Source organism: Xiphophorus hellerii, chromosome 10 (genome assembly GCF_003331165.1).
Source record: "Xiphophorus hellerii strain 12219 chromosome 10, Xiphophorus_hellerii-4.1, whole genome shotgun sequence".
NCBI classification, from domain to species: Eukaryota; Metazoa; Chordata; class Actinopteri; order Cyprinodontiformes; family Poeciliidae; genus Xiphophorus; species Xiphophorus hellerii.
The window spans coordinates 24,612,123-24,624,787 of record NC_045681.1 but is presented as its reverse complement, the minus strand read 5'-3'; the positions used below and the strand labels follow the sequence as shown (position 1 = coordinate 24,624,787).

Here is a 12,665-nt window from a genome sequence, read left to right as displayed (position 1 = left end):
CAAAGAGCCACAGTCGCCCCGTAAACGATGTCAACTGAAGCTAGCGCCAAGGCGTTTTTACAAAACTACACAGACCACGATGCTTTGCGTCTCTAGTTCATTTCCTGGTTACTCGCTGGCTTGTTTTCTGTTAGCTTCTGTGTCTAAAACAACCGCTTTCTGTTAGGTAGTCGTTTCCTGCTCTCAGAGGTTGGTCTTGATTTTTGTCCCTATTATTAGTTTGTAGAGTAAACGCCATGTTTCTCTGGATATCGTCGCTGTTTCTGGGTTTCACTATGTTAACGCGGTTATGTTGTGGTTCAGTTACAGCTAAAACTTAGAGTTGCATCAGTGTGGACCATCATAATGGTTGTCTTATAGAATATGGTCAAATATGACGGTGGGTTTTCAGAACCTTCCGGGATAGACTTTGCAGCTGCGTTGTTCTAAGTGACTCTCCGGATGTTGTTTATTATAACTTCAAGATAATTGCCAATAAACTTAATGGTACATAATTGCAAAGTGGAGGGGGCGGGGGATGCATAATTTTCAACATTTTCACAAATGACTATCTGACAAATGTGTTGTGCATATTCACATAGTTAATATGATATTACAACAGGTTTTTATAAGTGCAGGTGTTTTCTGATTTGTGTCTATCAGCTTTGCAAAATTGCTCACGATCAGTCAAGTTAGAAGGAGAACGTTTGTGATACTTTGAGAGAAACGATCATCGTTTAAGGAGTTTGTCCTGCTGGGAAGTGAACCCCCATCCCAGTCTCAGGTCTTCTGTGGCCTACAACAAGTTTTCTTCCAGGATTATCCTGGACTCACCTCCATCCATTTTCCCATCGACCCCGACCCTGTCAGTCCCAAAGAAACTCATCCCCACATCATCATAATGCTTCCAACCTTTACTGGGATTAAATTATACAAAGGTGGACTTTATTTACTATATAGGTAATTTATAAAGGCAATTGTACTTGATTTTATTTAGGGGTATTAGAATTACATAGATTTCTGTGGCAAATCAAATTTATTTGCATACCATATGTCAGTAATGGGCAATTTTCTTAAATATCATCAAATATCATTGTGATAAAATAATAGAATGAAGACTGGAATTCATCTATGTGAATTAAACACACCTCTAAACAAACAGGTTTTAATCTAAATTTGAAGGAACTCTGTTTCAGCTGTTTTGCAGTTTTCTGTAAGTTTGTTCCAGATTTGAGGAGCATACAAACTGAATGCTGCTTCTCCATGTTTGGTTCTGGGGATACAGAGCAGACCAGAACCAGAACCCCTGAGCGGTCTGGAAGGTTGATACCATAACGACAGGTCTATAATGTCTTCTAAACTTTATTTCTTTTTTTGTCCCTCTTTTTTGTCCCAGTTGAATGTTTCAGATCATCAAACTGGGTTTCAGATCAGACAAAGTTAACCTGAATAAACACAAAAAGCAGCTCAAGCTCACTTTGATTATGCAGGACCATGAAAATGGAGGTCTTGGCAGAAATGTGACAGAATTCCAATAATTCTGCAAAGCGGAGTGGGCCAGAGTTCCTCCACAGTGATGTCTCAAGTCCAGATAGCATAGCCACTTAGCATCAGCTGCTGCCTTCATATAAAAAATAACAGATGGGGAAAAAAAGCAAATTAGCCAACAGCCCACAGGTCCACTAATGTTTAAATTGCCACTGACCACTCACAGTTGGTTGACCTCTAACCTTTACGGCAGTGAAACGGTGGATAACATTACAGCTTCATGAAGAGTCTGAAAGTGATAAATGATCTCAATTTGAAAGCAACACTTAGAAACTATTTAACTTCATTGTGTCAGAAATGAATGAAGCAGCAGTTTGTTGAGGAAAATGTCTCATTTCCTTTCAGCTGATGCTCAGGTCCTGGCAGGCAGCAGGAAGAACGAACAGCTCCATCCAGTATGGAAGACTTCAGGTGGACGTACCTGCAGCTGTGTAAGGAGGGCGGGGTGGAGCCCCAGGAGAGTGTTGTGGCTCAGCTCCAGGAGAGCAGGGCCGCCCACAGCTCCAGGCTGGACCTGAGTGGACACAGCCTGTCCACTGACACCTGCAGCGTCCTGGCCAGGGCCTTCCAGAAGGACGCCGTCTTCACAGAGGTCTCCCTTAGTGACTGCATGCTAACAGAGGAAGGTGTGTACGACTGTCAGCCATGTTGGCTTTATGATGCTATAAAACAGAGGTGCTACACTCCAGTCCTCAAAACCCAGGTGGGTCCCTGCTTATTCTGGATGTTTCTCTGGTCCAACACCATAATCAGCTGAGTGGTTCGTTAGCAGGCCTCTGCACGACTTTGATCTGCGTCAAGATGAGTGAAAGAGAAGGTACCATGTACAAGTCAATAGTGGGAACCACTGGGATGTATTGTTTAGAGACTGTGGCATTAACAAAAAGCCATCAAGCTATCTTATTCATCTTTGAATAATAAATGTCTATATATGTAACAGTCTACATTTCTGACGTGACTTTCAGGCACCAAGATGATTTTGGCTGGACTGTTTCACAACACATCAGTGAAATGTCTGGATCTAAAGGTAACAGCTGTCAAATCTGACACACACACTAAACACACAGGCAGAAACACTTTAAAATAATTCATCTGAATACAAACACTTTTTATCGGTGAGTTTCTGAAAACTGTTTCCAGGGAAACAACCTGAGATCTACAGGAGCTGAGGTTCTGGGCAAGCTGCTGGGATGTAACAAGACACTGCACAGGTGAGTTTATCTGTTTAAAAAAAAAAACTGAAAAAATATGAACTTAGGGATCCTCTTTCTATCATTGTGGGAAAATATGATGTTTAGTAATTTTTCACTAAAATGTTTACCAAGTGTAGTGAAAGCTGCTGTCTGAAGTAAAGGTGATTAGTAAAGCATCTGTCATGGACAAAAATCACAAAGTGTTTCAATCAGGAACGAGAAATCTTCAAACATTTTCACTTCTTACAGACATTGTAGGAATTTGTAAAGAAAAAATGCTGACATTGCTGTTTTTGAACAATCTAATATTTCTTATTCATCTCTCTGTGAGGAGGGAGAACATATTTGATACATTTCTCCTAATGCAGTGGTTCCCAAAGTGTGAGGCGGTATGGATGAATGAAAAAAAAACTGTTACACTAAAGTGTTTCACTGTAAAGATGGTTTGTAGTTTGTTTTGTTGCAACCTGAAGTGTGAAATAAACTTCAGTGGAGTTTACAAACAAAATATGTGTATAGATTTATGAATGGTTGAATGATGTGTGTGCCCAGTTGATTTTTTTTTCTTTTTGGGGGGGATTTTATTGTAATAAAAATCCCATTTTCTGGGGCCCAGAAAATCTTTGGGAACCACTGTGTTATCTTTAAACACACTGTCATTTTCACCTGTGTATCTAAGATGATGCTGTCAGTAAAACTATAACAGCAGTTTTACTTGTTTTAGTCAGTACAAAATGTAGTGATGTAACAGCAAATTTGAACAAAATGATGTCCTTTGGAGAATCTTGTGACAGCACTGGTTTCTAGGGTTTCCACTGTTTTTAATAAATATGAAATCCCTGCAGCCTGAGGAGGGAAATACGTTTATAATGTGATTATAGTGACCCAGTGTGAACACTGTTCTCAGGCTGGTGTTGGAGTGGAATGCTCTGGGTGTGTGGGAAGAGTCTTTTTCGCTGTTCTGTGATGGGTTGGCGTCCAACAACACTCTGACACACCTGGACCTGCGCAACAATCAGGTCAACCACCACGGCGCCTCGGAGCTGGCGCTGGCCCTCAGACGCAACAGCACCCTGCAGGAGCTAGGTGAAGTGGAACTGACCACATCGGTCCTGACCAACCACAGAGCAACAGACATGTTGACTCATCTTTCAATGTCTCAGGAGTCCATAACCTGTTGTGTTTGTTGTTGTTATACTTCTCCTGATGTAGTGGAGATGTTGGTTTAAACCAAACATCTTTGCTGTGTGACTAATGATAGTTCACTTTTCCTTTTCCAGACCTGAGGTGGAACAACATCGGTCTGCTGGGTGGGAGGTCCCTGCTGGAGGCCCTGCAGAAGAACAAGAGCGTAGTACAGCTCGAGATGGCAGGAAACAACATTCCCAGTGACATTCTCAAAGCTCTGGGTAAGATTGTCACACATTTCCTCCTGTAAGTGTGATTTCCACTAAAATACAGCAAAAACAATAAAAATCATCCAAGAATACTATTAGTGAAATCACCAGATGGACATGCATATTTTGTTTTAAATATGCTACACATGCAGTGTCACCAAAATAACTTTAGTATTGACAGGAATAATAGTGAATAGGAGTCTTTTTTCTATGACTGGGCAGCTCCATATGTAACACAGTTGAAGGTTCTGGAGAGACTCCTATTGGTCCACCTGAGTGAGAGAACAAACACCTGTTGGTGGAGTTGGAGTCATATACCTGCCTCAACAAACCCACTGTCATCTGTGTGGTTCATTTTGTGAACTTTCTGGACTCTTCTAGAGCAGAGCACAGGACACAACTCTGAAAGAGAGTTCACGCTGAGAGAAAGCCGCAACAAGACCCATGTCCTCAGCAGAGAGATCCAGTCACTGAAGGAGGAAAAGGGTCGCCAGGTAAGCTGTCAGTTTGGCACATTTTGTCTGGAGAAGACAGTAAGTAGAGAGAGAGTTTTCTCTCTATCTTATCTACTGTGTCTTATTTCAAATGAGTGTTTTGTGATTTCCTTATGCTGACCATGACTCTGGTTGTCCTAACTGTCCTCCAGTTCCTCAGCCTGATGGAGACAATAGACAGGCAGAGGGACGAGATGGGACGCTCCACCAAGTGAGTTCATTTACTTTGTATAATTACTGGCTGATGAATTAGCCTTAAAGCTGATATACACAACCTTCTTTAAATACAAAGACTTAAACACTTACTTATTAAATGAACCTAACATGTATTTAAAGTGGGTTTAGTTCCTTCACTAATGACAAGGTGAGATGACACAGACTTATCTGAGTAAAGGAGGATTTGTTTTAGACAAGTTTATATTAGTAATCACTACACTGACCTGGGAAGAATCTAATGCCACTAAGCAGATCAATCTTCCACTAAGCAGTAAAGGTCGGAGCGGTTCAGTACCGATCAGTGGAAACGAGACATAAGAGTTGGATTGTAGATGGCAAACACAGTTTACCATACAAGACTTGGTTACCTCTAAACATACAACTTCAGCTATGGACAGCAGTCTTCTCTATAGGGACAGTGTAGCTTTGACTGTCATTAAGCCTGTTAAACATCCGTAACGGACCTTATTGGTCACTCTCCTGAGGTCATCAGGTCTAATGAGCCATTAGACACTATAAACCCTAAAGGAATCAAATTTACTTCTACTAAGTCTGTGACTTATTACCTACAAAATTAATATGTTAGACCTACTGTCTCTTTAAATATGACCCGTTTACCTCCTCTGATGTTAGGTCAACCTCTGCTCAGATTGGTCAACTCCAACAAGCTCTGAATGAGAGGAAGTCAGCGATCAACTCCCTCACTGCCAAGTAATTCCTTCAGATTCTTTCATGCTACATTCAGATGTTCCTGCTGAAGAGCAAGACTCATTTTTTAGATTTTTAAAAAAAGACTATTTCCTGAAAGAACGACACAACCCGAGCAGTAATTAAGCTAAAGCTGTACAAAATTCAAACATGTTCCCAAAACCCCAAAGATATTTAGTTAACTATGATGAGTTTTGTTACTCTGAAGAAGCTATATCTGACGCCTGCAGGAATGGATGGAAGCAGTGAGGTTTGTGGGTGTTTCCGTTGACATTGCAGGTTGCAGATGACAGAAGCAGCTCTGGCCCTCTCAGAGCAGAAAGGTCAGAGTATGGGTGAGGTCCTGTCTCACATGAAGGCTGAGAAAGAAGAGCAGAAGGAGCTGCAGAGCCGACTGAGGAAGAAGCAGGAAGAGGTACGTGGAAACCCTGGAGAACATCAGAGCTGTTGTCTGAGTTATGTGTTTTAAAGCAGCAGTTACACGGACAGATCTGGATAGATGACTCGCTCACACACAGTGTGTATTTACAGGCGCCTTGCAAAGGTATTGAACTGAGCCACATTTTTCATATTATAAAACAAACCTCTCTTGTACTTTATTGGATTTGTTTCACACATAAAAATCTTAAAATGTGTCCAGCCCTGGAGTCCAGACTCAGTAGAACCACGTTTTGCTGCAGTGACCTCTGAAGGTCTTTTGTCTCTACCAGCTTTTACATCTACAGGTGAACATTTCTACTCAGAGCTCTCCTAAAACAGCTCAAGCTCAGTCAGATTGGATAGAGAGCATCAATTTTCACAGATTCTCAATGAACAAAAGAACAAACAAACAAATGAACATTAGTCAATACAGGACTATGCTATGATCCTCTGTGCTTGTCTTCCCTTCCTTTAGGAAAGTTCCCTCAGGGAGGGAAAACTCCACAGAGAGATCCAGAACCTGATGGAAACCAACGGCCAACTCAGGAATAAAGTATGAGCCCTGCTTGTTGAGTATTATGTGTCTAACTTTACACACCTGTGGCATTACAAGGACTATTTCATAGTGTGGGAAATAAGTATTTGATCCCTGGCTGATTTTCTAAGTTCTCACACACATACACAAAAGCCCATTCTGTACATTTTATGCTGGTTTTATATTTTGATAGAGAGTAAGAGAACCAATGAGAAAATCAGAAAAAATCCTTAGGTTAAAGTAGAAAATTGGTTTGTGTGTCATTGAGTGAATTATGTATTTGTTCCCCTTCAATAGAAACAGTTCAGAAATAAATCAGGTTATCATGCACAGATGTTCTGGATCATAACGTCGCCTGTGTATGAAAGCCTCCAGCTTTACAGGAGAGGCTTGATCATGATCTGAAGGTCACTTGAGGCCAATGGGGTTAACTCCTGTGAAATCCAAGGTCAGAACAGTAATAATGTCATGGTGGAGTCTTCCTGCATCACATCAGCAGAATGGCCAAAAATGATTTACTGACATGCAAACCTTTTTTTTTTACTTTTATGCTTTTATATACTGCATTTACTGAACTTTTTCTTGATATTGTCTTTGAAACCAGCATCAAATGTAAAAGTTGAGCTTTTGTTTGATGGCGTGCAGCAGAGGAAATGTTGACTACCTGTAGCGTATGAACGTGGCGATCATGTCAGTAATAGATGTGTGTCAGGTGGAGGAGCTGGAATGCAGGTGCAAGTCTCAGCAGCAGCAGATCTTTGAGCTGAAGCAGGAGCTCACCAACAGCACCGCAGAGCTCAAGATGCGGCTAACGAAGGCAGAAGGTAGCAGCAGCATCCGGAGCAGGCCGTGTTCCCACACAAGGCCCGGCTCATATCCCGTCTGTCCCGCAGATCGGCTGGAGTCAGAGAAGCGGCGGTCCAAGCAAACCCTGGAGGACATGGAGAGCCTGAGACACAAAGAGGTGCTGCGTCCTCCACCCGTCATCACACTCTTAACACAACATGCATGAATAACATGCTATTCTCAGTTTCAATCCAGTGCAAAATTCAGAAATACTTTATTGATCCCAAAGGGAAATGAAATGTTGTAATTCTGCTAATTCAACATCCTTCAAAGCGTTTTGTCTGGTAAAAGACTTGTAGTGATATCAGACCTGATCCTTTGTGAACTGCTGCCTTTCTTGTTTCAAAGAGTTGATATAAATATTTGGTATATATGATTGCTTGCATGCTTAAAGTTGCAGTACTGCAGCCAACTTTTGAATGGACATTTTTTAACAGCTACATCCTCATACAGGTGGAGAACGTCAGCCGGCATCTAGAGGAGAGTGAGAGAGCTCTGCAGGAGCGGATCTTCAAACTGGAGGCGCAGAGGATCCAGCTGGAAGAGGTCACCAGTCCTGCTTCCTTCCGTTTGGCAGAATAGAATAATTTCATAACCGTGTGTAAGAGTTTTTCAGATAGTTGGTTTTGCCTCCTTGCTGCAGGAGCTGGGTAAAACTAAAGCAGCCGTTGTGACAGAGAGGGCCCAGGCAGAGGAGGAACTGGGAAAAGTGCGAACTCAAATGCGCTTGGAGGAGGTAAGACGTCTGAACAGAAGAGAAAGTCTTCCTGCTCTCAAAACCTCACGTCCACGCTTCTTCTCATGAGCAGCAGGAGCACGTGTCGTCCCTGGAGGAGAAGCTGCGCTCCCTGCGTGCGTCCATGCAGCAGCTGCAGCTGCACTGCTCCCAGCAGAAACAGAGCATCTCTGAGCTGCAGGCGAAGAGCAGCCACCAGAGCGTGGAGATGGACGGCCTGCGGCGCCGGATAGAGGAGCTTCAGCAGGTAGGCGCCCAGTCGCCTGCTGCTGCTGCTGCTGTTTGTTAATCAGCCGTTCTGCAAAACCAGCTCAAAATGAATTCAGACACAACTGAGACACACAGGATGTGCTCTGTGGAAGGCCTCACACCCTAACACCAACACCAGACCAGGTGGAGCCCATAGAGGGATTATCTGTTTGTAAACACAGCAGATGCTGCTGAAAGACCCGACAGTCTTCAAGTGCTCACTGGTTGCCATGGTTACCCACATTTATCTTGCTGTTTTAATATTAGCTATTATGTTGTCAGCGTACTTCAGCTGTTTATCACTGCGTGATAAAATAAGTTATGCTACCATATTGATATTAGTGACCCATTAATACACATTACATGCAGGTGAGTGAATAAATGAGGACAAAATGGCCCAAACTGCAGTGGCAATATTAATATTACTGGCAATATTAAAGCAGTTTTATTCATGGTAACATCATCAGCTCTCAACGAGATATGCCGAGTCTCTCTAAATAAGATGAGCACTGGAATAGAGTTTTCCTAAAAATTTAGTTTTTTAAAAAAAGGTGAAAAAACGAACAAAACCCCCCAAAATTCATATTTGGCAAAGGACAAATGAAATACAATCATTTCTTCAGCCATCAGCTGAAATCAAAAAAGCAGCGGGTTGACATCTGCAGGTCCCTCAAAGCTGCGTGTGTCAGTTTGCGCTGGGTGAAGAGAGGTGATCTGCGCTGGCGGCGAGTTGTTGATGATTTTATCAGTCTGATTGTAAATCATTTAAATAGTTAGAATAATGTATTGTTGCCTGCCTTCTGCAGGCGGCAGTAGAGTGGCTGCTGACGCAACGCGACGTCGACTGATAATCCCTCTATGTGAAGAGAAAAAAATAGGTTGTTACCTAGCAACAACCTGTTGAGTAAGAAAGCTCACGCCGCCAGCTTGGCAGTATTTCAGATATTTAAAACAAAAAAGTAATCACTAATTATTGATATGGACTAATACAAAACGCTTACATGGTGATAGGTTTTTCTGCCGTACTGCCCAGCCCTTCTTTGATTGGGTACGTTTGCCGGCAGCGGTTTGGTGTGGATCCTTCCTACACTGCATGTTGTTGCAGGATCTGTCTGGAAAAGAGCAGGAGAAGGTGGCTGAGGTGAGCAGGGTCAGAGTGGAGCTGCTGGAGCAGATTGGACAGCTGGAAGCAGACAGGACGGCACAAGAGGGGCTCAAAGCAAAGATCAGTGCTGTGGAGAGAGAGATGAAAGGTACATTATCCACTTTTTAGTTTGCTGCTTTGTTTCAAGTTGCATAATGTTTTGGAAACCTCAAAAATCTCATCTATTGGTAAACAGTTTGCTCAAAATCATTCAGATTCCTGTCAGATTTTTGGTTTAATGGAATATTTTATCTTGATCTACATGTTTCTTCCCATCAGAAGTAACATTAATATTTTGTAGCGGCCCAGCTAGAGTCCGGACAAAATCTGTGAACAGAACTACAGATTAGGGTTTGATTGTTGTAATGTTAATAAATATAAAGAGGAAATTATAAACAAAACATGTCCATTTTTATAAAAATTTAAATTGAAAACAGTTAAAAGTATTTCTTTTGCATTGTTTTATTATCTGATAGAACATGTTTGATCAGAGACAAATGTCTTTGTGGAATGAAAATAATCTTAAATCTGAATCTACTGGAGGTGTGAATAATTTTGGGTTTAACAGCAGGCAAACATTTCACAGCAGAATGTCTTCATCTTGACTTCGGATTGAGCTAAATAATCTGTAATCCACAGATTGTTTGCCTTTGTGATGAGCTGTTCATTTAGATGCCTGTGAATAAATGCTCAAGTATTTCTTAAAGTGATTTTATTCTGCTAGTTATTAGCAGAATAAAATTGTAAATTAGCTTCACTTATTTGTATTGGATAGTATTGTTAGTGTATAGAAAATTCTGACGCTTACAAAACAGAAATAACTTAGATCATCCTAACTTTAGCTAAAACATTTGTTTGGTGTTTTTTTTGTTTTTTTATTTTATTTTAACCTATAGTAAAAAATAATTCTAACAAAAAATAGCGTATTTTCATAAACTTCATCCAGTTTTCACTTCACTTCAAATAAAAATGTGTTGAAGATTGTCAATGCATTTACAGAGTGAAATATCTGGACGTTTTCAGTTTTAATTCATTTACAAAACAAGAAAAGGTTCTCATACCTTAAACTATTATAATAATATTTTGAACAAAAAAGTATAGGGAATGTGGGAGGTCTCTATATTATATAACTTATGAGTTACTGAAAGACATGAAATGTTCATTAATATTCTAATTTATTGCATAAAACTGTACACATCTGTTACATATCATGCCTGTTTTGTGCGTTTCATTTTTCGTAGTTCTGACAAATAATCACCGTGAAGTGCTTCTTGACAAAGAGAGTGAAAAGTCTTCCCTGTTGGAAAAGCTGCGGCTGAAGGAAGTGGAGATCCAGCGGATGAAGGAGGACGAGGCCCAGAGAGCCAGCTACCTGCAGAGCGCCATCCTCAGCTACGTTCAAGGCTCCCCGCTGGGACACTACAGCAGCCCCAACAAGTAGTGGAACCAGTGGAATCCCACTCATGACCAGTGAACACCTGCTCCAGTCACTACACCTCACTGGAACTGACTGACAGATTTTAGACGCCATGAAACGCTGACGTTAGAAGAGCTCTGAACATAGAAGTTTTCATTTCTGACCAGGCTGGGGCTCATCCTCCCCACTCTGGTCCCTTTGCTCTCTGGTGTGTGTTTGGGAGTGTCTGTGTGGTAACTGGAGGTGGACAACAGTCATGCAAAGGTTTTTTTTTTATTTTTTCTTGCCCCATGGTCACCATGGTGATGATGACCGGAGACAGTAGTTTCTCATGGTGCAGCTGTAGCAGCTCTGTTCTTTCTGCTCCACTGCCCTCCAGACTGTAAACATTAAAATGTCCGGCAGTTTTTGGCCTGAGGTGGTGCTGATACAGACATAAACCCCAAGGATTAATGGATCCAGTTCAGGGATACATCCTGAGTCGTGTGCTGTCTGGAGGTTCAGTTTTCAGTGGAACGAAGCAGAACAGGTCTGGGTTTAAGTTTATGAACATAAAAACCAGAGAAAGTCTGTCGATCATCAGCATTTGTTTGCTTTTTACCCAGATATTCACTAAATTTCATCAAATTTTGTATTTATGTTAATAAATGTGTAAATTCATGCACATTCTAAACAAGGTTTTGAAGAATAAAGCAATATTACTGTACCAATAAATAGCTTTTAATTTAACCTTTGATGGCTGAAATCAATCTCACCACTCAGATCAGTTGTTTGATCTCAGTTTCTTATTTTCTGCTAACAGGATTCAAAGATGGAAACTTTCCCCTTTGGGTCAGTAAAAGGAAACAGCAGCAGGAAAGTATCGGGAATCTTGAAGCTTATTGTTTTCAGTAAACTATTTCTTTATTTGTGAGGCAGTGATGTTTTTTGTTTTGTCTGTTTTCCTGCTATTTGGTGTGACTGCTCATCTAGCGCCGCTGTTAGCGCTGGAATATGTACCGTCCTCAATCCTGCTCACCAGTTTACAAATATTTTTAAATGTGAGCTCCATTTTTAGAGGAAGTGAAGCAAGATGATCCTCTGATTGGATCATAGAGTTCATTTTTACACAAACTTTGTATTCTAATTGCATCTTTATATCACAAGGAAATATTTTGTATCATGTTATTTTTTCAAATGTATTCCATTTTGTGATTTTGTCAAAAAACAAAATAAATGTCTATTTTCTTGTATCATTAGTTTTAGTAGTACAAGTGTTTATTTTATTATATTTGCAAATAATGATCTTCATCGTTGTGTTACCACAGTTACAATTTTACAGAACATCTAAGTTTAGAGGATAATATAAAATTTACCTCTTAAGTTTTTTTGGTTACATTATCAGATATATTTGATGTTTTCAGTAAGTTGGATATAGATTATTCTGCAGCTGTTCTCTGTGGTAGTCTGAGTTTGGACATGGTTTCGTTGGAGCTCCATATACCTGAATTTATTTTTAACTTCATTTGTTATTTTCATCTTTAAAATAGTAGAATGTATTCATAGTTTTCTATATTCGTCTATATCATGGTTTTTTTTTACTTTATTTTTATTTATTTGTAACAACACATGTGTCATAGTTACATTCTCCTGTCCCTATCATCTGCATTATAACTTGGCAACAGAATGAGACAGTAGATGTTTTTAACAAATGTAATACATCATGTTTTTGTAATCAGACAGATGTTTTGATCTGTTAGCCAGAACTAAATGAGCCTTTTCAACAAATACGTTTTTAATCTTG

The 12,665-nt window shown here is 40.5% G+C and overlaps 1 protein-coding gene across 4 annotated transcripts; it reads left to right on the top strand.

Moving 5' to 3' along the window:
• Positions 1 to 72: 72 nt before the first annotated feature.
• On the top strand, positions 73 to 12,120 carry lrrc45 (leucine rich repeat containing 45). Of its 4 annotated transcripts, none has more exons than XM_032575384.1 (19): positions 73 to 189; positions 1,873 to 2,153; positions 2,231 to 2,344; positions 2,493 to 2,554; positions 2,668 to 2,738; positions 3,628 to 3,806; positions 4,001 to 4,129; positions 4,499 to 4,611; positions 4,764 to 4,822; positions 5,461 to 5,538; positions 5,815 to 5,950; positions 6,431 to 6,508; positions 7,203 to 7,314; positions 7,384 to 7,454; positions 7,790 to 7,882; positions 7,980 to 8,072; positions 8,146 to 8,319; positions 9,427 to 9,574; positions 10,707 to 12,120. In XM_032575384.1, exons 2-19 carry the CDS (start codon positions 1,925 to 1,927, stop codon positions 10,904 to 10,906), a joined length of 2,139 nt encoding a protein of 712 aa, XP_032431275.1. In that variant the 5' UTR covers positions 73 to 189; positions 1,873 to 1,924; the 3' UTR covers positions 10,907 to 12,120. The 4 variants fall into 4 exon arrangements, with proteins under 4 accessions (XP_032431275.1, XP_032431277.1, XP_032431276.1 ...); XM_032575385.1 differs by lacking the exon at positions 73 to 189 and adding an exon at positions 253 to 939; XM_032575386.1 differs by lacking the exon at positions 2,231 to 2,344.
• The last annotated feature ends 545 nt before the right edge of the window (positions 12,121 to 12,665 follow it).